Source organism: Phaethon aethereus, assembly GCF_964289735.1.
Source record: "Phaethon aethereus genome assembly, chromosome: 8".
Classification (NCBI taxonomy): Eukaryota; Metazoa; Chordata; class Aves; order Phaethontiformes; family Phaethontidae; genus Phaethon; species Phaethon aethereus.
Window position 1 is genome coordinate 19,490,350 of NC_138584.1, and position 26,411 is coordinate 19,516,760.

Below are 26,411 nucleotides of genomic sequence, written 5' to 3' on the forward strand. Positions count from 1 at the left end.
TATAAATGGTCATTAATAAATCCCCTGACATCTTGGTTTAAGAGCTTTTGGTAGGAAACATTGTGGGAATCCAGTTGTGCTGTCTTGCCCAGGTGTGTTGGCTCATTTCTTCTTCCAGAGCATTGTGGCAGACTTGTTAGTGTTCCTTCCACAGAAAGTATGCTGACACTTCACAAATCCTATTTGTTTGCAATTACCAAGTCTGGTCTGTGACACTTCTGTTTTGCTCAATAGAAACCTAGAACTTACAGGAGAACCATTCCTTGAATTTCCTGTCAATCTTCAGAGAAATTAGTTACAGTTACCATCTTCTCATTCCATGCCTGATTTAACTTACAGGTTGTATGCTACTAAAACTTGCGAGTCTCACCATTTCTGAGATCTGGAATGCTAGTTCTGGCTCTGCCCAGTAAATATTACCAACTTTAGGAACTAGTAAGGTTGTGATTTGTTTTGTTGTGTGGTGTTTTTATTTTGTTTGGTTTTCCTTTCTTCTTAAAAGTCCTCTGATTGCAGAGACAGCCTAGCTATAAAGTTTGGCTGAAGTTGATCTTGGGAAGAGGAGGAGGAACTGCAGAAGACAGTTCCTGAGATTTTCCTCTTGGGTATCTGTGACATGGGGAGATCTGGGAGCAGAATGTTCTGCTACAGTTACATGTAGAGTAAGTAGTTTGTGAATGCCAACAGGATTTTGAAGAGTAACAAAAACAGTGCTATTGATTAGCAATAGGAGAATGCTAGTGTGAAGATCCATAGTGTTAGTTCAAAATAGGGTAGGAATTTGGGAGCCAGATGAAGCATTACCATGTGTTTCAATTTTTTTCAGTGATTGCATTAACAAAATTTCAGTCGTCTGTGTATGTAAAAGATAGAAGTAGAATCTTGAGGTAGTAGATCAGTAGATCAGGTAGTAGACCTTGTAACCTGAGTGTTTGAGGCAAAGACCATGACAGAACAGTCATCAAATACTGAATTTTGTCAGATGTGAGGATATATTCTTGTGTGGTTATGTATGTTGAGAAGATCAAATAAATACTTATTTTCTTAAAACTCTTGATTTTTTTTTTTACTTATTTGTTTTATAAGTAAAACAGAATGGAGAAATGTAGTTGGGATTTTCTGAGTATGATATGCTCAGAATGAAGCGGAGACTTAGTATTAGCAGGCCGGGTGGTTTGACTTGCCTTTTCACATTACTTTTGACAATACTGAGAAGTTTAGCTGGAAATTTGATGTTACTTGAAGTTCCCACAGGATGTGGATAAGTGGAGGGACTCTGCCATGACCATTTTGCAGTTAATAAAATAATTATTGCCACAGTTGTGTAAATGTGGGAGGAAAGATCTGGGGTCTGCTTTGATTGCAAGGCCCATCATTAAAATTACAATATTAAATAAAGGTCACTAAAACTGTAATAAATTTTTTTTTTAGCGGAAGGAGTTCTTTTGACTCTACAGTTAGCACTAAAACATGCACATTATATCCAGTGATAATTGTAAACTGTTACTAAAACAGCTGTAGAGAGAGAGTAAGTGTCAAAACTCTAGGGAGGAAATGCATGGACTTCCATGGTGATTTAGTGAATTACAACAAATATATGCCTTATGACATTATCAGGGATATATTTGTAAACCTACAATGTCATAACTGGAGCATACCCTAAATTTCCATGGACTGATGTGTCTTTGTGTCTATCTGGATAAAAACCATCTGTGTGGCATCTGTGGATTACTAGACAAATGTAAAAGCTTTAAGCAGATTCACAGCTCCTTTTGGGATATAGTATCAGTAAAAGGAATCATATTGCCCTTTAAGTAAATGCTAACTATGCCCCCCACCCTTTACAAGTTGAAACATATACATGTCACAACTTTTAGTAGTATTTGAAATATACAGAAAAGGAATGTTTGTTTGACAATTTTGATACTTTTAAAGCTTTTTTCCAAGACATTGTGATATTGAGGGCAGGTAGAAACCATCTCTCCAAAAATTGCCTTTCCCTATCATCTCTACCTTGGGGGGGTGTGTGTGTGTGTTGTGTAAAATGTTTTCTGGGTTACCAGATACTGCATTTCCCATTTGTGTCACACCCTGTGTAGGTTAGAGATGACCAGATGGTGTAATATGATCACAGCACAGTACTGTGACAAGCGATTCTCTTCTGTATGAATGAGTTTTACAAACCCCATTACAGCTACTCATTTTCAAGTTTAAGCATGATACCAAGAAATTCTAAGTATGCTGCATTGTGTAAAGTTTATAATCCTACTTCTTACTGCTCATGATCTTTGAGTTGTGATAAGGTCTGAACTCAGTCTTATTTAACCAGATTTCTATCTTGAATCTTGGCACATTCATTGTCAATCCCTCCCCTGTGCCTCAAAACACACAACAGTAATTTTAAGAAAGCTCCTTTCAGCTCTCTGGGTTTATGAAATGTACTATTTTTGAAGTTTAATCTGAACTTGTTCTTGAAAAGAAAGTTGTATTTGTTTAGTGAATCATGTAGGAGTTAGTGGAACTATTGCAGGTTTTTTGTCAAATTCCCCAAGTGTCTTTCTAATAATCAGGTTCTGGTATGTTATTACCATGACAGCTTTTTTTAAAGTTCTTTAGTGTTTTTTTCTGTACTTCACTTGTTCTGACAAGCCATTGAATGCCTTGGATTGAGTACTGCTTCTTTGGTATTAATCAAACTCTCTGTGATTTTAGTGTAAGAATTTTGGGGAGATGTGTTTGGTGTTTAGATTTCTATTTGCAGTGAGATGGCTCTGCCATTATGTTCATGCGTTTGAAATTGTGTTCCAGAGGCTCATTGTTTGACATTCTGTCTAGGTTTTGTCCGCTTCAGGAATTTCTTGCTTGGGATGGGAAGTAGCACTGCCAATTGGCAGAATTACAACTAGCAAGCACCAGGTTGTTACAGGTTTTTGGGCAATCATTGAACCTTTTGGTGAAGTAAACTCCAACAAATCCCTGTGTACAGAGAGTGGACACAGAAGGAAAATCTTTAAGTAGTTACAGCAGTTTTGGCTGTTCAGTAGTTCTTTTCTTTCCCACCTGCAGCCAGTCAGATTTTTGACATTAGTATGAGATGTTGGAAAACAGGAAAACTTGATTTGTGCTTCCTACTGCATGTTTTCCTAACCAGGATTTGAGGAGGAGAAAAAACCAACAACCAACCACAAAACCTTCTTACAACTTTTGGTTAAAGCCTTTCTGTGTTAACTAGGATAACCTAGGGAGATCCTTAAAGTACTTTTCAATCTCATTTATTTTACTATTCTTCCATAACTACACAAAATACTGGTTCAGAGTTACACATTTTCCTCCTCTATGTGAATATGTTCCCTGGTGTGTTACGGTGGTTGGAGAGCGTTGTAGCGTACTAAAGGTGAAGAGTCCCTTCTGAATACAGTGTATTGGAATTAATTTTTCATCTACACTGTCTTCATCAGGAATGCTCATCTTTAGCTCTTGCATATTTCTATGAGGCTATTTTGAGCCATGTTGCTCCAGAGGAACTGCCTAGACTGAGAAGGAAATGTGTTTGATGGATCTTTATGACTAGATATCTTTAGAAGTCATGCCTAAGGTCTTGAACTGGCAGTAGAAGCCATGTGGAACTGAAGAGATGATCTTAGCATGGGACTAAAGACTTGTAGCATGACACAGGATTGTGTCATTCTGCACATCTGAGTTTAATTCTAAATGCAGTATGTAAAGATGACTCAAATATAAAATGCTGACCACTCTCTCAAATGATTACTGCTTCAAAGCTACTGCACTTGTTTGACACATAACAATTTAAGGTACTTTGGGGTAGTAGTTAACAGTTGAAGGAAATTTTTGAGTTTGGTGCTTTCCAAACCTTGAAATTAATGATGGTGGCTTTTAATCTGATGTATTAAACAGTGTGCAGTGTACTACAGGTGGCCTTTTCAAGACAATAGAGCCATCAGGGTTGACTAATGTAAGAAGAATATAGTTGCTTTATCTGGACGTTATTGTACTGCCTATGTGTTCTTGCTTTCTCTGACTTTACTAGACATCCTTCTGAGCCTGAGTTTGTGCTCATTTTCTTGTGTCCTCTTGTTGGCATACCTAGAAACAGTGTGTCACTAGAGAGTAGTCTTGATAAAGCATCTGCACTGCATGAATCTGCATGTGGCTTGCAGGGCTAAAATTTAGAGAATCAGTGCATTCCCACACCTGGACTAGTCTTTTTTCTGCTTCCAGTCAAACATTGTTTGAAGTGATAGATGCTGTGTCAGAACAGTATTGTCAGTGTAGAGAGATGTGTGGGTTGGTAATACTGTACATTGAGGGAATTTGGGTAATAAGATCTCATAATGGGTATGCAACGTTTTAAAGAATGAAAGCCAGTTTGTTTGAAAGTAATGGCATATCTGAAATGTGAGTAGTGTTTTTGTGGACTTTCTAACAGTCCTTAATGGAATTTGTGTGACTTGAGTTTTTTAACAATCTTTTGATACCTTATTAGAATGCAGGATAGCAGTGCTAGTAATGAGAATATACTTGTAGCTTAATTTGCCTCCTTCTTCCCTTACATTTGCAGGTTCCTTTATCTGATGGATCCAACAGAAGCGAAACTAACATGTAAGAAGTGTGTCCTTTTAATCCTTAGTTTGACTTTGAATTCCATTTTTAAAAGCACAGTTGTTTTGGATGAGTGGAAAAAAAGAAAAGATTACCGTGCAGATTTCTGCTATGAAGTCAGTTCTTGTCTTTAAAATCTCAACCTTCACTTTGTTCATTTCTGGACATCTTGATATGGACAAAGAGAAAGCAGAAAAACCCATTTCTTGAACAAGGACAGCCACTAGATTGTTGCATTGACTGTGTTTTCTTGCTGCCTTATGTGTACTTTCTTTTATGTAATTTAGTAGTCCCTGCAAGCTCTCAACTCATCTGAGGAATAACTGTTTACCTTTTTTTTTTTTTTTTTCCCCCTCCAAGTAAATTTATGAACCTGGAGAAATACTCATCCAGATGGATATTTTATTTTCTAGTGCTGAGCATTGTGTAACATGACTGTGTACCAGTATGGTCTCTTAAAAACTTGGTGTTAATTTGGGCACTGTGTTCTGTGCTTTGAAATGTTGATAAGGATTATTACTGTCTCTGTACTCTCAAGAGACCTTATGGATAATAGAGCACAATTCCCACCCCCCACCCCAAACTATAGCTTTTTCCACAGTGATAAAAATACAAGGTTTTGGTGTTAGAAATCTGGAAGTTGCTTATCCAGAGTGCGTTTATTGGAACATTGGGGGTGGGGTGGGGGTGTGGTGTGGTTAGAGGAAAACATCCCTGTGCTTTACAAGTCTACGGAGTCCATCTAAAACTGACTTGAAATTTTGTTCCAAAGTGTTAATTGAAAAAAATTTCCTGTCAGGTGGAAAGCTTGTTTCCCCAAAGCATCATTGTTTGTGTAACAGCTGATGGGTTGCTCTGTCCAAGTCTTAAGCATCCAAGCTGGATTTTAAGTTTCCAGCAGTGTGGTAACTAATGCTATTATGTGCCTTCTTTTTGGGTGGTGGACGTAGGTTGAGGGGACAATTGGTTTGTTCGTTCTTATGAGTATGTGACTTTCCTTCGGTTTCCAGAGGGCCAGTGCTGTACTGAGTGGCTGTGCCAGTGGGGTAAGGCTTCTACTATTTGTTTTCTTCAAGTTTAGAGACTCTGCAAAGAAGCAAGCAACTTGCCAGGTAACTAAATGTGTAGATTAAGTTAAATTTAAATGGCTAAACATTTATTAGAAATTTCTTTGCCCTCTTTGCGCCAACATATCTTCCGTAGAGCCTTTGTTATCCTTCTCTTTAATCCCACTCAGGCAGATTTATGTTAAAAACTTCACATGTGTTTATCTTCCTAAAATTGCATTCTGGTTATATGACAGGAAAATATTGAATATTTGGCTTGCTGTGTTTTCTCTGCTGTATATCAAAAGAAACAACTGAGTTATCTACAGTGTGTCTTTATTACTTTAATGTGTGCATGGCATTTTAGCTTTAGTTAATGGTTTACAAGACTTAGTTAAGGCTAACTAACTATAGATAGATGCATCATTTTTACAGCGTATTTGCTGTGTTTACTGTGTTCCAAGTGCTGTGTAAAGAAGTAGAAGAATTTCTTGTGGCTCAAGTCCAATAGTCACTCTCCTATGCCTACTTTAATCTTCTAGCTGTATTAGCTGCTATTGTTAATCTAAAATGCTCTTGCTATTTTAGGAGATGCCTACGTAATGCACGTTGCCAGCAATTGTACTAAATACTTCACTGCTGAACCAGTTGCTCAGGTACCTTGCCTGTCTTTGTTGCTATGGGAGATTGGAAGACTATTACTGTGCCAGTGCTGTCATCAGGTAAACTGGTAATATTTTGATTTTATTGGATTTTCTAACTTTACCAGTGATGATGTAGCTGCTGAAGAGAAAGAGATTGGAGTTCTGTGCATGACATACTTGACTAGTTAAGCAGAATGTTAAATAATGCGTAGTACATACATACAGTGCTTTGTTTTGAAATGAGTCTTTACAGAAATGCTGCTGTAAAATACTGTCCTTTCACGTATATGTATATAAAAAGGTTCTAAGACTTTTCAGTCACACTTTTTTTTAATTGCAACTTTCAGGATATCTTGCATTTTCAGAGGGTTATTTACTTGTTCTAAATTCTGTTGCCTCATAAATTGATTACAAATTTATTAAAGGTGTAAATATTTTTTTGCCTGCTTCTTCCTAGTGGAAGAGTAAATTACAGCATACGGTTAATACAAATAAGGTTATCATGCATTCTATAAAAATTTTGACTAAATATGGAGCTTTTGCACCTGTTGGGGAAAAAAAATAAAAATTGTGTTGAGGCAAGCCAACTGGGAAGAAAGGCTGGGCAGTCTTTCTTTTGGCAGAGGAGTAAAATTTGAAAGATAATACCTTAAGATGTTATTGAGTCTTTAAATCTTCAGTGGAATTTTACATGCTTTTTTCCATTGTGAATTGTTTAATATGTCATTCTAGATAAAATTCTAAGCTTTAGACTTGTAAATTTATGTAAATAATAATTTGAATAGCTGGGGATTTGATTTTTTTTTTCTGTATGTGATGTGTCCCAAACTACTAGCCCTGACTGGTTTCTTAATGCTTTTAACTTTTAGATAGCAAAAATATTTTTCAATATACCTCAGAAAGAAAGATATCTTCCCCAAGCATGAGCTCACAAGTGCTACGCTTGCCACTGCCTTCATCCAAAAGCATGCACGGCTTTTTCAGTGCCTTCTGCACAGAAGAGAATATTGAAGAGAGTATATCCTATCTCAATAGGGTAAGCCAGATCTTGTTTATTGGACGCTGTGTAAAGGTGACATTAAATTAGTTGTGCTAGTAAAGATTCACTGGATTAAGAAGGCTTCTTTCTCAATGCTCAGAAGCCAAAGTTGATGGGGAATAAGACTTTATTTTTTTTCCCCCTTCATGTAGGATTTCCCCTGCTATTGTTTCTCTTTTTGGAGAATTGTGAAAGATTGATGCAGTTATTTATTCCCCTCCCCTTGTCTTTTACTAGGAATTGACAACATTGGGCTTTCCTTCTATTTATGCGGAGTCCAAAGGAAAAGAATTAAATTTAATATCCATCATAAATTGCATGAATGAATTGCTTGTACTGCAGCACAAGAACCTTCGAGCTCAGGAAGAAGTAGAAATGCAGCATCTGAAACTGGGTAGCGATATGGATCACTTACAGAACTGCTATGCTAAATTAAAGGTAGAAAACAAGATAATTCGACCAATATTATGAAGTACTTGTTTTAAAGATACTGTACATTCTTAACAGTTAGTGCTTTTTTTTTGGTTGTTTTTCTCCCCAGTACTAATCTGCAACTGTGTTTTTATATGCATTTTTGGGTTGTTTTTACAGTTTTTTTCCAGTTGAAAATTCCTTAAACTTAACAAAATATGAGTTAATGGGAGAACTGAAAGCTTATTGAGAATTGTGGTATCTTTAATCAAGGAAGAGAGAAGACTGTTCAGATTGGAAGTGCTAATGCCTGCTGTGGGCAAACATGTTAAACATTTCAGTTTGTATCATTCATTATCACTTAAAAGGATATGCCCAGCTCTAAGAGATACATTCCCAATATAATTGTAACCAGTAAAAGTGTAGATAGCATTTCTAGTGTATATCACAGGGTTGTTCTCAGTCTTTCTCCATATCTGTAGCTTTTTCCATGTATTTTACTTGTTGTTGGATTCCTTGGACAGCTGACTACATGGTGTCTTTGTAAGAGTTGCTCAGAAGCTGTTGTCAAAACTGAAGTTACTAAGCTTTGTTCTATCACAGGATAAATACATGCACAAGGCCAGTTATTGTGGAGTAGCTGATATATTGGAAGATCACAGCCTATGCTACTTCATGGGTACTTGTATGCACTGTCACATTAATGTTGTCTTTCTCTTGATTCTGTCAGGAAAACAATATTTCAATGCTGATTTGGGGCCTTCTTAGGCTTGCTTTTCACTAGGGCTGGACAACACTGTCTCCTTGACAAGTACTACTGTAGATTCGCAAAATCTTAGTAGTCCTGCTGAGATTGGTCATCTGTGTAGACGCATTTTGATGTGACATTAAAAATAATGTGTAGCTCGTTTTTATACAAATGCTATATAATGTTAAGTTCCAGAACACTGCAGTTACTTTCCCTAGACAAATGGCTTCAAGGTGAGAGGGGGAAAAACTTGTATTATTTCAATCCCAGGGCACTTAATTTAGCTGTCAGCTTATAAGGTTTCTCATACAAGTTCTTTCAGATACCATGCAGGAATCCTCTTGAATTCCACTATTGTCTTACCAATATTCCAGTGTGGTTTGCTTAGAAGTTCTTGTTGCTTAAATATCTCTACACCTTTGTAGCTCACTATATATATGAAGAAAAAGAACTTGTATGTAGTGTTCGGCTCGTCATTTAAGTTGGCAATTTCAGGTTTGTTTGAGTCTCATTTGTGGAAAAATTTCTAAAAGTTAGTTTTGCATAATCTGTTATAATGAGATCATCTGTCGAGTCTTACTCTGTATATGTGCAATGCCACATTTGCTTTGCTATGGTCACAGTCTGCATGTCTGTGTTAATTGTTCCCTTGATTATTTAACAGAAGCATTCCAGTAATGCTGTAGCCTCAAATTCATACAGGTTGCTTAGTATCCGCCTCACTATCACAGTATAGATATGCTTACAGAATCCTGACTTAATGAAAAAGTAATAACTGTATAAGATAATATCTGTTAAATACCAAGCTAAAATTTTTGTTTCTTGTGAGCGAGAGTGTTTCTTGTACTGGAGAATCATACTTCTTGCTCCAGAAAATAGAACTAACTTGTCATTGAGAATGTATGATCATCCCCAACACATCAGAGATCAAATATATAGGCTAACCTACTGAAGTTAGTTTGGTAGTTTGTTTGTTTTGTTTTTTTTAAATCCTTTGCTATTAATTCTTATTGATACTGAACCATCAACACTTTTTCTAGGAACAGTTGGAATTATCTAAAAGGGAAATAGTTGGACTTCAGGAAAGAGACAGACAACTGCAAAGCAAGAACAGAAATTTGCACCAGTTACTTAAAAATGAAAAGGATGAAGTGAGTTGTCTTGTACTTTAACACAAGTCATTACATAAATATTCAATAATATGATTGTTTGCAAGGAGTCTCCTAGTTGTTCACTTCGAATGCTTTTTTGTTGGTAAATGTTGTCTTTCATGAAAGTGAAATTGGTATGTTACCTATGGATAAATAGGTTCTATAAGGGATAGGTCCAAGTTATAACAATAGTAGAGAGTACTGCAGAAATGCACACGTGCAGTTTTCTGAGGCTTTCTATATTTTTGAGCATAGCTTTATCTTAGAATGTTTAAAAATATCAAATAGTAGGAGGGGGCAACAGGATTCAGTCACATCCTCAAATGTATGTGTATAGGACCTTTTGTTTGTTCTGGTTTTGTTTTGTTTTTTTATATTGTAGAGGAGAGCAGAAGACAAAAAAGGGAGGTGGGGGGAAACCCATCCCAAAAGCAGTCTCATTAAACTTGAGAGTCTTGGAAGAACCAAGATCAGAAAACACTTTGAAATCCAAGACACTGCTTAGTTTGGGATTTGTTTCCAGTGTGCTCCTTCTCCCCCACTGTACTTCATATGGCTCCTAAGTTTCTGTGAGTGTTCTCTGTGTTCATAAATGTATTCATGCAGTCAGGAATCCCCGTACTATCTGTATATAGTGAACATCCTAAAGTTCCAGCTTAAAATATTGAATGTGGTATATGTTTGTATGGTTAAAATTGATTAAAAAAAACCCCAAACACCGCCACCCAGGTATTGATAGTACAGACCAAGAATATGCTTTATGATATATTTTAATGTTCTTTTTGACCGAATGGAATAGTCTGTCTTCCAGCATCCTGCTGCCCGAAAGAAGAGTTTATTTTTTAGTGTAAACCTAACAAGCATACTTTAGAATTAAACTAGATCCTGCATATTAATTACTGAAACCAAAAATATGTCTTTGTTCAGTTCAGTAAAGGTGTTAAAGAAGGCTAGGTGAATTGCCAGAACATGAGTTCAGTTGTACTTCAGAGGAGCTATAGTATTATAATATATTGCTTATGGTGTTGGTTTCTGCAGCAAAAAAACTAAATTCCCCAAGATAAGTCTGAGATCAGAATCCATGGGTTGGGAGAGTTGTCCTGATGCCTTTTGTTACTTCCTTTCACCAGAAATACAGTTTAATAGAAGTGTCATTTTGTTTCATGTATTGGTTTTCTGAAGAAATTTATGTGTTTATGCTTTAGTTAAAGAAATACAGTTTTTGTGGGGTTGCTTTTAGGTACAGAAGTTACAGAACATAATTTCAAGTAGAGCTACACAGTACAATCACGATATGAAGAGGAAAGAGAGAGAGTATAACAAATTAAAGGAACGTTTACATCAATTAGTCATGAACAAAAAGGACAAAAAGATAGGTAAGAAGTTTCATGAGGTTTGATGAATTTTACTACAGCAAAATAGCATATTCTGTGTGTTAAAAATGTTTAAATTTGGTTCTGGGTATCTTCAAAGTCAATGTGGCCCTCCGCTTCAAGATTTTTATTTGCATGTTAAAATCTTGCATAAAAGATGTAATATTTCATGTCAGCCAACTGTGTTAGGCTAATAAACATTTATATTGTGTTCCATAAGATTGTTTACTGAGCACAAACCAAGGTGGAGATCTTTACAAAATGAGTTTTTTATTAGGGAGTATTACTTGGAATTAATTCCTAAGCTAGAGCTATGTTTCTTCTACTTTCTTGCTACTGCTACTATCACAGTGTTTGTGACACTATCCAAAGTCTTGTATTATGCCCACCAGTTAAAATCGGGAAGGAACTTTGCATGAGCTTTTTTCCCCTTGAGATACTACGGTCTACTTGTGTTAACAAGAAGTGATAAGGAAATGTTAGAGAGGAACTAACATAAGATAGACATAGCATCTAGTGCTATGTGAAATGAGGAGAAAAGAAATCTACTCTTATCATATGAATACTTGCATGTTGTGCTGCCCAAAAATTGTGTTCAAGATATTAATCAGTGCTGTTCAGCAGAAGTACAGTTTTTTTGCGGTGTGCTGCTGAAAATAGGTATCAGTGTTATGTAACGGATAAAAATATCTGCACCTTTTGGTTCATATATCTGGCCTTGGAGTATTTATGTAATTTTTCTCCAGCAGAAGGGAAGTCCTGCTCTTCTCTTACCCTTCCTGCCACCCCCAAAACACTCTGCTGTTTGCCAGCTGTAGTCCATGTTGTGTTTTAGTAAGCTGGTTTAGTTCACTAAACCAGAAGAAAACTATTCATGTTGTTGCCAAGTTGGTTTTCTGCTGATTTACTTTTTCTTAAAGTGCTTGTTGGTAAGCCAAACCAGGTTAGGACACTGTAGCAGGAACACCCATTTTGGCTACAGAAAGTCTTTAGGTATCAGCTCAGTAATCTCTAGAGGCCTCATCCCGAGATCAGCAGAATGAACTTGTGGCACTTCTTGACTCTTCCAGCTGTCTAATACTAGTTCAAATGTCAGGTCAAAATAACATTTTAAATCTAGTTACTGTTAGCTTGATAGCTATCTAGAATGGAACTTGGACCACTAATCTGTAGTCACGTGTTGTTCTGGCGTTTTTGTTGTAGTGTGGCTTTTGTTTGTGGGTTTTTTCCCCCCCCTCTTCAAATGTGAACAGAGAAGTTTCTTTGTTTTTAGGAACACCTTGTAAAACATCAGGAAGTTGTTTGACCTAAACTGGAGATAAAACTGGCATTGTTGCCAGAAGAGAGGTTAGAGTTGATACACTATTGATATATAGCTGAAATAGGGATGAAGATGCCATTTAGAAATACATAAAAAAGATAAGACAGAATGAGAATACATCCCTCCGTCAGTGTCCAAACACAAAAATTATCTTCTTTCCATGATTATTTTATTGTTACTTTAAGCAGGGCAGTGTGGTTTCATATGGGTCTGAAGATTGAGGGAGATATTTGGGTAATGTGGTCTCTTGACAGCAACTACATGTAAATGCAATGTCATATGAATACTTAAACATTTGCATGTTGTTTCACGCTTTTTGAAATATCCTTTTCATTTGTAGCTATGGAAGTTCTAAATTATGTTGGTAGAGCTGATGGGAAGAGAGGTGCATGGAGGACTGATAAGACAGAAGCCAGGTAGTTGTCTTAGAACAACATTAATTGAAGTGTATATTATAGCCGTGATGTTATTACTGTAAGACTTCTTCTTCCAGAAATGAAGAAGAAATGTACAAAGTTCTGCTAAGTGATTATGAACAACGCCAAAAACAGCTTTTAGTGGAAAACGCTGAGCTGAAGAAAGTTCTTCAGCAAATGAAAAGAGAGATTATTTCACTTCTCCCACCACAGAAACAGAAACCTAAAGAAAGGTCTGAAGATGGGCCAGTAAGTATTCTTCAGTTAAAATTAAATGTGTGGTAGTTTGGAATAGTGCTGGAGTAATTTGATCATAAAGAAAAAAAAAGTAAGCTTCTTGTGTAACTTGCAGTAGATTTCACATCCTGTGCTATGCTTGAAATCCATCCATGTTTAAATGTTCTACTGTCTGTGAACAACACCCAGTGTATTCTCCCCAGTTAGTCAATGGGAAGCTTGAAAGTACACTTTGAATTTTAAATGCAGTAGGTACCTGTATGTAATTCTATATAACAATGCATTTTGGGTTTTGTCTGCCTTCCATCCTAAGATGTTGATGCTAGCTTTCAAGGTGCTTATGCAAAGAAACTAGGCCTCCCATAGAATCCATGGGGGTGGAGGAAATGTAATTAGGGTGTGTTCCTATAAGAGAAGCTGTTAGTTCTTTTACAGAGCTGCTGGTATGTTCAAGCAAAATGTTTGTGGGTTTTTTGTTTGTTTCCAGGTTGTAAGTATTTCTTTTTTTACAGAGGATACTTTATTTTTATGTAACAGCAGACTGCGCATTCATTGCTTCTCAGAGCTCGTTTATTCCTTTTGCTGATTCCTTGCTAGAAGTTGCAGTTCTGTTTTGAAAGTGAAGTAGGGAATAATCTGGAAGGTTAACAGAGCTTTCTCTTGGAAACCAGAGAAAGAGTATCCCTGGGCATAAGAAATAGTTGAAATACTGAAGACATGCAAAAAGGCTAGATTCTAGGAATCATTCAAGATTGATGGTGTACTAGTAATAGGATATTAAGAGAACATGGATACTCGATGGAACGAAGTAGTTCTTATTATAGTAAATAGTATATGCTGGTACGTCAATGTGTAGATGGAGCCTTCCAGAGCGTGCTGTTTCTGTGGAATCTAGTACTTGCCATTTCAGAAGGTCCCCTGTCGTGCTCAAGTTGCTGCACTACTTCCTTTATTTCTGAGCCATCTCAGGTGCATTTGTCCAGCCCCAGAATGCGCTGTGTAGAAGAGTGCTAGACTCTCTCTGGCCACTTCTTTGTAAGATGTGAACAAACTCTTTTTAACTTCATTGGATGACTTGCCTTCTATACCACACAGAATGACTCCCATGTGTATTTAGTGCAGTAGTCAGTAATGTGCAGTGTGTTAACCTTTTCTTATGTGATGAACTTCTAAGGTAATCAGTAGACCAGATTGTTACTATAGCTCAGCAGCAAGAAGTTGATCTTCAGTAGTGGGTGTTGGGTATAGTTTATAGTATAAAGCATAATCAGGTACCAGTTCTGTAAGTGGTCCTTCTACTTTTAGGATTCCAGCGAGGCCAGGAATGTTCGGCACAAACTTGAGTACCCTGGTGAATATCCAGCTGTGGGAATGGGCTCTTTATGGACTTGTGTGTTGAAACAAACTTGAGGAAAAACTGGGACTTAGCGCTCTGAAATTCACTGTTCTTGGGTGACTAGACAAGTATTTGTTAACTGTTGTAGTGTTAATTGTCTACTAAGAAAATATTAAAAGCCTGCACTGAAACTTCTGATTAGTTCTCTTTGTAATAGTACTAATTAACCAAATTAAGCAGAACAACTACTTAGTAGACAACAGTAACTTCTAGTAGTAGAATAATAAAAGTGCTTACTAGATGCAAGTCTCAAGTGGAGTTATTTCAGCGTGGCTGTAGGGCAGTGTAGCGTTTTTGGTTTGTTGCGTGGGGTTTTTTGATGTTGTTTTTATTTTGGGAGTTTTTTTCCATTTAATCTATTTCATGCCTTATCTAATTCCATGCCACTCTAGAACCGGAGATGGTTTTTGTCATCACAGGAACACTGCTTAGTTTTTTTTACATCTGTCAAATTAATATCAAATATGGTTTTGTGGAAATAAATTATGTATTTAAGGCTTAGCCTATCCCACAATGTGCATTTTACATTGATTAGTTTTTTGTTTAGAAGTACTGGTTTGCTTTGTGAATGTCTGAAAATAAATTTCTAGTTAACATAACATCTGATAGTTCATGCTTGTTTGTAGCTATCAACATTTTTGGTATGAAATATGAACTCTTATTGAATCCCTTTCAGAATTAAAAAAAAAAAACCCCAAACATTGCATTTCTAAGTAGAAATGCTAATTCATATTGATTCTTGGAAGGAAACATACACCTTGGAGTGTGTCAGCTAATGATGTAGTCATGTCATATATCATTTTCCTTCCCATCGCAAATAACAGCTGTGAAACCAGCCAGACTGTCATATTGTCACAGTACTATCCAGAGGCCTACTCCAGACTGGGCTTTCATTGTGTTAACATATATGAATATAAGTAAAGGAGTAAGATGTTTCTTTATGGAGTGACACAAAACTCTTAAACTGGCCAACCAAAAAAAACAAAACAAGAAACCACCAAACCCCAAAACTGCTTTTTTAATACAGCTGGTTTACTCCTTAAGATCCCCTGTGATCCAGGTTTGAAAGAAAGTGCTTACTGCATCTGTAAATGAATTTGATGCCTTTGAACTTCTTGTCTTTGTACTTCCTATGCTGTTTTTCTTACCTACTTGTAGATAAAGGGGACTGCATAGAATGGTTTAGATGCTTGAGGAGAGTGGAGTATTCATGCCAGATATTCAAACAGCTACAGCTAGTCGTCTTCTCTCGCCCATTTAGACTTTTATGTTTTAGCTGTTAGAGGTAGCATTCAGGTTTGATGTTTGAACAGTAGTGTAAAATGGAAGTGGGAGAGGTGTGTTAATTCCACTCTACCTTCATGTGGTGTGGGCTTTTTTTTCATCATGGAGGAAAATAAGGCAGACTTAATTCTCAACAGGAGAAAATCTTTGTCTTAAATCCTGTTCATGCTCTATAGTGAGTTTATGGGCAGCTACCGCTTAAGTTTGACAGCAGAACTCATCAGTCAGAACTTGCCTAGCTTGGTGATGTGTGAGAGTGATTGAGTCTTGCTAGCCAATAGGCTCTGGGGTGGCGTTCTGGGGACCGCTGGGTCACTTCTGTCTCTTCAGCGTTACGTTGTCAGGGAACTTAACTCCCTAACAGTCAAATTTCCCTTGATGGAAAAATCTTTCCTGCATATAAGGGTTTTCTTTCTCTTCAGGAAATTCAATCCATATGCATACTTAAATAAACAAATACACATCTTTGGAGTGGTGGAGTAGTTTGCAGCTTCTTGTTTCTGCTTCTACAGGTGCTGTCAGACCTGGAGGAAGATATCGGAGAGTTAAATAAAGAGAATATGTGGGAACTATCTTGTGAAACTGTGCGAGAGCAGCTTACCAACAGCATTAGAAAACAATGGAGAATGTTGAAAAATCACGTTGAAAAGCTGGATAACCAAGGTGACGTTTAAGTGTATTACATGTACATAGAAAATGCTACTGATAATTCTATTTGGTATCATGCTCTTAGGATTTACTTTACTGACTGTTGAAGCTAAAAGGAAGCTAAAATGGAAGAAACTGTGACTTGGTAGACTTTCTGAAGGGGCTTGTGATTGGCATTTTTCTGTGAGTTTTTTAATTGTAGTTAGTTAGGGAAGGAATTGCATGCCAAGCCTGTTAGCCATGAGAAAGGACATGATTCTAGTTTGACACAGTAAACAGCAACTTTCTGAAGAAATAATTATTTTTCTCTTGAAAGTACATGCCCTATAATAATGTTTGTTGCCTTTCCCCACCTTTGAGATGTTGAAGTAATGCAGATATAACAATCTGAAGTAATTGGATGCAAAATATGTAAACCCTTCTCAGGAGTCTAGACTTGCCACATCCATTCCTCTGAGGCTTCTTGTGGCATTCTAAAGTGAACTGGTTGATGGTGTGGTGCCGGACTCTCCTCATTTCCAGCTGTTAAAAAGCATTAAAAGATGGCTAAAAATATATAAAATTCTTTCCTAGTATTATTTTCCCATGCAAGCAAATGCTGCTGCTACCATAGGGATGTTTGCAGTCAAGAATAAGACTGAGAAGGTCACGCATGCAATTGCAAATAAAAGAGCCAGATGGTCTATGAGAATGTTTATACCATAGAAAGAATTATAAGAACACTTGTTCTGAGTAATACTTGATTTGATGTAACGAACTGAAAAAATAGTTGTAAGCACCAGGAAAAAGGTTTCAAGTATTTGCTGTTTACTTGGAGTCACCTTTTTGATGGGTTTTTTATTTATAGAGATGACCATAGTCTAGTCCTTTAGGATTCAGTTAATGTTCAAACACTGGCATCAGGGGATCAAAAGCTGGCTCATTTCAACCGCTGTGATAGCTATGCATGAAATTAAGTAAAGCAGTATGTAATTATACAAAATACACTTTATTCTTCTCAAATTCATTCCCTTTACTGGGATAAAAATATGCACACAATGTTTGTTAGCTCTGTTTCTCCTTCACAGGACTTGAAGGAAAAGGCTTTCTTTTTATATCTGTGATAAATATAGTTACTGTCATATTTTTATGAACACACAAGCCCTTCAAAAATGGGCTTGGAAGAACAGGCTAATAGCATGTCAGTGAAATAAGCCCGTTGACTTGATTTTTCTTTTAAATAACTGCTGAAACAAGTGAGGGTTTTGTGTGACACTTATTGCAGCGCAGACACTTGGTTTACCTTGGGGAATGTGAAGCAGCTATGTCTTCATTGCCTTTTTTTTCCTGAACTGGATTGTGTGCATAATTACATGTGTAGCACCAAAACTGCATCTCTTGTCTCTGATAGAAGTGCTTTTGAATACACTGGGTATCTGTCTTTCAGGATAAAACAAATACAGTCTAAAGCCTTTTGCTATTGCTATGAATCCCTGATGTGAGAGATTTTGTTTGTCTGTTTTTTAAGTAGCTTTTTTCCCCCCTTAGTGTCACGTGTACACTTAGGAGCTTTGAATGAAAAAGATGTCATTTCAAGAGAAGACCATGAGCTGGAAACTGAAAAGCTAGAGCTAGAGATTCAGCAATGTAAAGAAATGATCAAAACTCAGCAACAGCTCTTACAGGTAGTAGGCTTTAATTTGTCTTATTTTTCTCAACTGAATCTAAGCTTTCTTGGGTTTTTTTTATGTGCCACTTTTCTCACCTCTGAGCCTTTCTCCATTCTTTGATAATGCTTTTTAAATAAAGTATCTTAATGGTTGGTCCAAGTATAGATGTGCTAGTGGGTTGGTTAGTAATTTAATGAGTTTGTAATCCTGGTAGGAATAATTCTGGGGGATAAACAAAGGTGAAGAAGGCTGATGAGGTCAAGCTGCCTGAACAGGGACATTTTGCTTGCCATCTGAAACTCTGCTCCCAACAGTGACCAACTTGATACTTACTACATTGTTTCCATATTAAACTTCAGCCATTCTTCTGATAAAATTCGACCTGTGGAAATAATGTTCCTCTTAACAGTCACACCCAAATTAACATTTGTGTCTTTTGTTGCTTTATATCTGCAGCAGCAGCTTATGTCTCCATGTGACGATGACACAACTCTGTTGCTACAGGACTGCTATTTGTTGGAAGAAAGAGAGCGTCTTCAGGAAGAATGGAGGCTATTTAGAGAACAAAAAAAGAATTTTGAGAAGGAACGAAGAAGTTTTACAGAGGCTGCTATTAGATTAGGACTTGAGGTATTAGAAAAGTGGAAAGGTATTAGAAAAGGGAACTCCTATGGAAGATGAGTTACAATTGTTAAGTAGTTTTACTGTTATACACACTAAAGTGCAGCCATCCAACAATAACGGCTCGCTAACACCTACAGAGAAAGATCATTCCCATACTGTGTAAAACATATCTTTGGCCATTGTAGGAGATCATTCTGTTGGCATTTCAAAAAAACAAGTTTTTTGACTGTATTGGAAAATACAGTTGCTGCTGGAATGACACACTTTTGTTTCAGCTTTTGAAATATCTAAGTACTTCCAAAAATCATTCCACTTATTCACTAAATGCTTTATTAGATGCTGCCTAAGTTTGCTTTACTGTGAGGGCAAGGCCTATGAAATTTTCAGTGAGATTTGGCTGCAGAGTTGAATTCTCAAAGGTACCCAATTCCTAAACTTTTGTGAAAAACCAGTGACTATTGCAGAAATGCAAAGTAATTGCTGCCTTTCCCTTTGTAGGGTCATAATCTGTTCTGTTCTTGTAGCCAGTAAGCACACTCACTGGAAGGCAGTCAGGGTAGGTGTGTCTCTAAATGTGCTCTAGCATGTGTGTCCTTTGGTCTAGCCAATAGTTAGGGCCAAGAACATGAAGGGGCTTACAAATTTAGCAGGGAAGGGAGGCCATGATGTGGTGATGAAACTATGATGGTGCAGATATGACAGGAAAAAAGCCATTGGAAGAAAAAAGAAATGGACTTCAGATTTATTGCTTACAGAACTGCTTGCTTTGACATGCAGAGGAGAAAGCTGGAGTGGGATGTGATTTTAAAATTTATAAAACTGGATTCAGTTGGTCAGATGAAAGCAGTACTGTTGTTCACCAAATATCTCAAGATTAGGACTAGAGGGAACTCAGAACTACTTGAAATTAAGTCTAAAACATATCTAAATAAGGTACATTTTTAGATATCAGGCCATTGACTTCTGGATTTTACTGCTATGGGAGATTGTGAAGGCAATCAATACCAGCAGGTTCAAAAAGCAGTTGCCGAAGCTCATGAACAACACATTCAGAGTTGGATACTAAAAGGGGGAGGACAAGGGGATGCCTTCCAACATCTCTAATCAAATGATTTCTGAGGCTGGGAACATCTGAGGGAATGCACCACAAAAAGTGGACAGGTTCATGTGATCTCATAAATAGCATCTCTTGTGACCATTGTTGGAGATAGAATACTGAGCTAGATGGACAACTTGTCTGACTCAAGACAGCTTTTTTTATTCTTATGCTGTAAAACTTATTATAAAGAACATAAAATACTTTAGATTTTGCTTGAGATACTGGCACAGCAGTAGTTCACATAGTGACAAATACTGACTCAGACCACTACATATAGATATGTATTATTCAACTTTTTAATTTAATTTTATTTGCATTTTAATGAGTTCATGAATTTCATATTGGACCTTGAATTCGGCTTTAAAAGTCTTGTGTGATAATAAATGATAATTGTTTGTCCAGAAATGTTTAGGACTATATTGCAGCATAAGTGTAACTACTCATGCTTCTACTTGTTAAAATGCTCACGTATGAAAAGAGAAGCAATACTGTAAGCTTTGTAGGTGTCTGAAAGTTTGCGTTGGAGTTCAGCTTGCTCTGTTTTCTACTGACATAGTAGAAATAATTTCATATAATGGGGATGTCCTGTTTCACTGATGGTTTTTGGAGATGAAATAGCTTGTTGCTTGATTCCAGAGCCATTGGATCTCCTGGAGGTTGTCTTTTAGCCATTATTTTCTTTTTCTATGTTCAGAGTGATTGGAAAATGAAACAACCCCTTTCTTTTTGCCCTAGTTTTGGACAGAAGTCATCAGTGCTATTTTCAATGTAATTTTTATCTGTTTAGGAGAAGACTCAGGGTTGAGGTTTAACCAGTAATCCTTACTGGAGGCAGCCCTCATTCCTGGGCAGCTCCCAAGACGTAGTGCTACCCTAAAGGTGGAAGGGGAGCATAGGAGGCAGCAATAGGAGATTGTGTCACTGGAGTGGAGAACAGTAAAATGAAAGGATTAGTCAGACCTCTGTGAAACAAACTGTGGAGTTTGACTTGTAAATAAATACCTCCTCAGCTAATCCTTGTTAGTTTCAAAATCTTGCTTACATGACTAATTCTGTGTTAAACTCCTGGCTCTTGTTAATTACATGGGCTTTCTTAGATAGTCCACATTAAATTGATGCTATTCTAAGGTTGTTCCTGTGATCATAAGTGTAAACTGTCATTTCTTTTCCTAGAGAAAGGCATTTGAAGAAGATAGAGGAGCCTGGCTGAAGCAACAGTTCTTAAGTATGTCTACTGATTACAAGCACTCTGAAAATGTGACAACTCCAAGTGCCTTCTTAGGAAGCAAGTATTTGGTTTCAAATTATGTTCTTGTAACGTGTTTCTTTCCCCTCTTTCAACTAGAACATGCAAGTATGAACAAAATTATTAAAAAACAAAACAAAACAAAAAAAACAACACCCCCAAAACACCCAACCAAAACTTCTCAAGACAAATTTTATCATGTATTTGTATGCCTCTACCTGTCAGGGTAACTGGTGGTTCAAAATCTCCTCTTAAAAAGGGAATCATGGTAACTCTCTCCCTGATAGTTACTTATGTAATGAATTTATATTTGCAAAGTGATCTCGTGAATGTTAAGTACCTGACAGCCCAGCTGTTAAGAATGGGGAACTTTTAGAATTACTTACTAAATTAAATGTGAGTACCTCTCCTATGAGGAAATGCCGAGAGAGTTGGGGTTCTTCAGGCTGGAGAAGAGAAGGCTCTAGGGAGACCTTATTGCAGCCTTCCAGTATTTAAAGGGGGCTTAATTGAAAGATGGGGACGGACTTTTTAGCAAGGTCTGTTGCGATAGGACAAGGGGTAATGGTTTTAAACTAAAATAGGGTACATTTAGACTAGATAAAAGGAAGAAATTTTTGACAATGAGGCTGGTGAAACACTGGCACAGGTTGCCCAGAGAGGTGGTAGATGCCCCATCCCTGAAAACATTGGACAGGGCTCTGAGCAACCTGATCTAGTTGGAAGATGTCCCTGCTGGTTGCAGGGAGGTTGGACTAGATGGTCTTAACAGGTCCTTTTCAACCCAAAGATTCTATGTTAATTGCCAAAGGAGTTGAAGTAAATCACGACCTATAGAGGTATGTATAGATTGGAAACGAGCATCATAATGTGGAAACAGCAGCATGAATTATTTGAGATGAAGTAATATTAAACATGCATACACATACATATTTGGCTAAAAAAAGAATCCTCTGGAGAAAGAAATAGTGAAAAGAGCATAATGATAAGAAAAATAAATTTGAGCAATAGACAATTGAATTTTAAGATTCAAATCTTAATAAAGGAATAACTTATTGCGAACAGATAATGAAAATAGGGCTATATAGCATGTAATTTGGTATATTGTTTTTATTGACGATACTTTTTACTTCCTTCTACAATCTTTTTTTTTCCTTTTACATTGAGTTTATTTCCCATCCTCTCATGCCTGAATATGCATGTGCAGTGTGTTGGTCTTCACCGCTGAGCCTTCAACACTTTTTAAGGGGCTGCGGGGTGAGGGGGGAAGGGACGGGAGAAGAAAAAGTAACAAGAATCTCTTAAATAGATGAATCTCTTAAATAGATTCTTATTGTGGCAGCCAACGTTTAAAGATAAATGTTGAAACCCTCGGCAAGTAAAGATAGCTTGAATTTGTATTCTTGTCAGATAAAGTAGGCTGCCTTGTGTGTTCTGGGTTCTCTTCATTTCCCCTCTGTGCAACTCCCGTAGCACTTCTCTTAAGTGTGAAATGAAATGATCTTCCACAATAGGAAAACTTCTATTTTTAGGAATGGAATTGAGATTGTTTGGCTGTTGCTCACAGAGTGACTTGATTTAGTGATCTGTGAGCAACCTGAGATCTGTTTAACATTCATTGTACACTGAAGCTTTTGATTTGTAATTGCCTTTTTCCAAATTCTAGTGTTTCTGGATGTATTTAATGCCATATTTTCTCTTTTAAATGGCATTCCTTCAATCTTATATATCCTAATATTAAGCTACTGGATAATAGTAATAAAAGCAAAAATATGTCTGCCACATAGAGAATGTTACTTCATTTGGATATTGCTCCACAGGTTGTCATTAGAATTGTTTTAATGTTATCCTTTTTCACAACACTTGTCCAAAAGCTCTTAATTCTGTAGCGCTATGGTGAATATGGCAGAAATACAGAATCATTCTATTTTTTTTTTTTCCACTTCATATGAAAGCTTTGAAATCTAAATGTGAGGAAGAGTTAGTGGGGATTCATCTGGGCCTGCCAAGTTTGGCCATGTCTTTCCATTGACCTTAGTGATGGCTAAGTTCATATAAATGCTAAGGCATTTAATTTATTGCTTTTAACTTTTTTTTTCCTGTACTCTGTCAAGTTTGCAAGTTCTCATGTTGGTGTTAATTACTGTATATGCGTGCTGGAGAGGAGTAAAAGGAGTAAAAAAGCTTTATCAATTGTAAAGCAAGAAACTTTACATTTGAGTGACTCTAAACTTCAACATGATTGCTTGCAGTGGTGGTTATGTATGTAAACGCTTCATTTTCAAATTTAGAATCCTAATTTTAACATAACTTCATTCAATAGCATGAAGTATACTTACAAAATTTTATCACAGATCTATAACAATAAGATTTAGTAGTAGATACATGCTGTAAGATGTTTGGTGTGCTTTTTTTAAAGCAGAAGACAAAAAGGAGAAAGTCCTTCAAATGTTTTTGGTTGCACTGTAGTTTAACTGATATGTATATCTCTTAGGTTCTGACCAAGAAAATCGGTTAGTGAAATCTACATCTCAGCAAAGAAAACCTCACTGTATGTTGAGTGGTCCTGTTTCAGCAGAACCTTGCCAGACATCTCAGTATACTACACGTAACAGGTATCTGAAATGATGTTGCTGATGGTTATTTTTGTAGTGCTGAACTCCCCATAGAGCACAGGGACTAAGTTGTGATAACTTACAGCAAGCCTAATCTAAGGCTCATGGTTGATACACAGCAAAACACATTAAACATCATAAAAATAGTATTATGTTTCTATCCAAAGTATAATTTATTTGCATTGTAACATTGTCTTTTTCCCAGTTCCAGTGCTGCATCAAAAAAACCTGCTGGAGATAGCAAGCCAAATCAGTGGGTGGAAAGTGACAAAGAAGAAATTGAGTAATGCACAAGGTCATGGGAAGACTCTGGAGTTGGCACTCTGCTATGTAGAAACTTGCACATAGAACAACTGCCTTAGACTTCCTAGGGTTGCCTGCTGGGTTTTTTGTTAGAGATTTGTTCACAAACTTACATTCTAAAGTGAAACAGAATGCTGTGAGTTTGATCATTCTTCTAGAGGAGTATGTGGTGATCTGAATTGTGGTGTGTGTGTATGTGCGTGCACATGGCTTATATTTTTTAGACCATTTTTTGCCTCTTGCAACTCTTTAAAGAAGATAATTTAAAAATATATAAAAGCTTTGATATTTTTCTAGAAACAGAAGCTCTGATTCTGTGAATGAAGTAATGGTGTGAAACTGACTGTAGCGAAACATTGGATCCTAATATTACCTTTCATCACAGGCAGAGATGGCACTTTTAGAAATTGTTTAATTATTGTAAACATTCATTTATGTCTCAAGTGTAACTGGCATTAAAACTTCTTTTGCCTCAACTTGAATGTACAGTATACTGTAGATTTTTAACAAAACAGCTTCTATATTTATTGTGTGATTTGAAAATACCTCTTTGATATTTCAGATGACTTAAAGTGCAAAATCTTTATATATTTGTAAATAGACAAAGTGATTATCCTGAGAAACCATGAAATGAAACACATGCATACATAATATTATTTTACATGGCATTTTAAATTGTTTTATAGTGTTACTCAGTTTACAGATGCATTAAGACTTTCAATGGTTCAGTCAGGAACCAAATTATTTCAAATGTGAACAATAAATGTGTAATTCTATTCTAAGAAACCCTGGTTCTGTGTTTTGTGTGCACTAAACTTTTAAGCTATCATGGTTGTAGGACTGTACACTATGTCAACAAATCGGATGCTGGTTTTGTATTTCGATAGTTTTTTCCTTTGAACTGAATCCAGAATCTTTTTTGGTGTATCCTTTTAGAAATCTGTTTTGTTTTATAATGTAGTAAAAATAGCCAAGTAGAGGTAAGATGTTTCAAAGTCTCCTTCACATGACTCAGAGCATGCACTTTCCCTTGCCCATTACAAATCCATCTCCTCTCATTGGGTTTTCATGTGTCTGAACATGTGTGTAGCTCTGGTCCTGGTGTAACTGACCTTTTGGAAGATGTCTAAGAAACTTCTGCCTTTCTCAGGGTCATAGGAAGGAAATTAAGTCTGAAGCCTAGAATCGTTCACTGAACATGCATTGCTGCTCTGCCGGCTATCTTCAGAACTGGATGCAATGGAGTGATTGGACTACCTGGAAAAATAGCAATAGAGTAAGACAGGAAAGAGAAGAAACTGGAGTTCTTCAAGAAGCTAGGACAGAAAACTGCAGCTTCTACTGATTAGTTCAATACATTGAGTTACAGCTTGAGATGAAGTAGTAGCCAATGCAAACTGCAGAGGATACTTATAGAATGTCTTCACATAGTACCCTTTAAAGGAAGCAGAAATGTAGATAATTAAATTCTTGGTCAGCTTTTTGTTCCATAGGTAGTCAGGTTGGAAAGACAATACAAATAATATCATATTTCTTTTTCCAACTCCCCCTCAATAAACGGGTGATCATAGTCATGTCATCTGCTGAAAGGGTTTAGCAGTGTATGGTTACTCTTGGGCTTACACCTTCCCCACAATGTGCTGGACAGCTCTTGCCTGAATTTTGGTTAGGGAAGAGTAAGTATGCATATTCAAGAAACATATTTAGAGATGCAAAGTGAAAAATTTAATACATTGTCAATGAAGTGGGAGAGCAGTACTTTACCTGTAGGATTCTTGTTTTCAAGCTAGTAAGTTATCCCAGGCCTGTAAGTCCATAGCTGAGGCAGGATCAATATACCACTAGGGGCTGCTGCTCTTCTGGAGTAATTGAGGTGTGCTTGCTGGTGCTCGATTGGGACATTTAAATGCATTCAGTTTAGATGGACTTTTTTACTAGACAGTTTTTCTTCAATGACAGTAATTTTTAGGATAGTAATGCCTTTGAAAAACAAAAGTATTTACCTATTTAATCTTTTGTTTGTGCCTGTTGAATGATTAGCAATTAATAAACATTTGTACTAATTTTTTTGCTTTAACGTCCTGTAACCCATCTTACAGAAGTAGAAACTCATTTGAATGCCTCCATGGAAGGACTGACTGTGCTAGAAGTGTGTATGCAGTTGAGTCCTGAGCTGACTTCTTAGACCTGGTCTGGAAGTCGGGGGTATAGATTCAGTCCTGTCCCTGTAAATAAAGAAAAAATGCCTAGAGTTTTTGGATTCCTGATTGCTGCATAGAGAGCAAGCTTTTAAATCTGAAGCTACTGTCAATAATGGTATGAATACTGCAGATGGTCTGGTTGGTAGCATAGTGGCACTGTAATAATTCACTGTGTTGGAAACAACTTCAGGATCTTTCTTACTTGGAGACTGAAGAGCAAAGGGTGAGACTCCTTGCAGGAATGTAATACAGGTGTGTCACTACACAGGTGTGTATGTGAGATAGAGCAAGTGGCCCTCCTTCAGAAGGAACAAGAAGTACTGACTACCAGTGACTGATT

The 26,411-nt window shown here is 36.9% G+C and overlaps 1 protein-coding gene across 1 annotated transcript; it reads left to right on the forward strand.

The window, feature by feature from the left end:
* Positions 1-6,345: 6,345 nt before the first annotated feature.
* SSX2IP (SSX family member 2 interacting protein) lies at positions 6,346-23,854 on the forward strand (the record flags this gene model as incomplete). The annotated part of the gene is made up of 13 exons (XM_082002944.1): positions 6,346-6,388; positions 7,180-7,346; positions 7,587-7,787; positions 9,549-9,659; positions 10,900-11,035; positions 12,694-12,769; positions 12,847-13,018; positions 16,199-16,349; positions 17,862-17,998; positions 18,440-18,613; positions 20,880-20,991; positions 23,447-23,567; positions 23,773-23,854. The coding sequence occupies 13 exons, from the start codon at positions 6,346-6,348 to the stop codon at positions 23,852-23,854; spliced, it is 1,683 nt and encodes a 560-aa protein (XP_081859070.1).
* Positions 23,855-26,411: the final 2,557 nt, after the last annotated feature.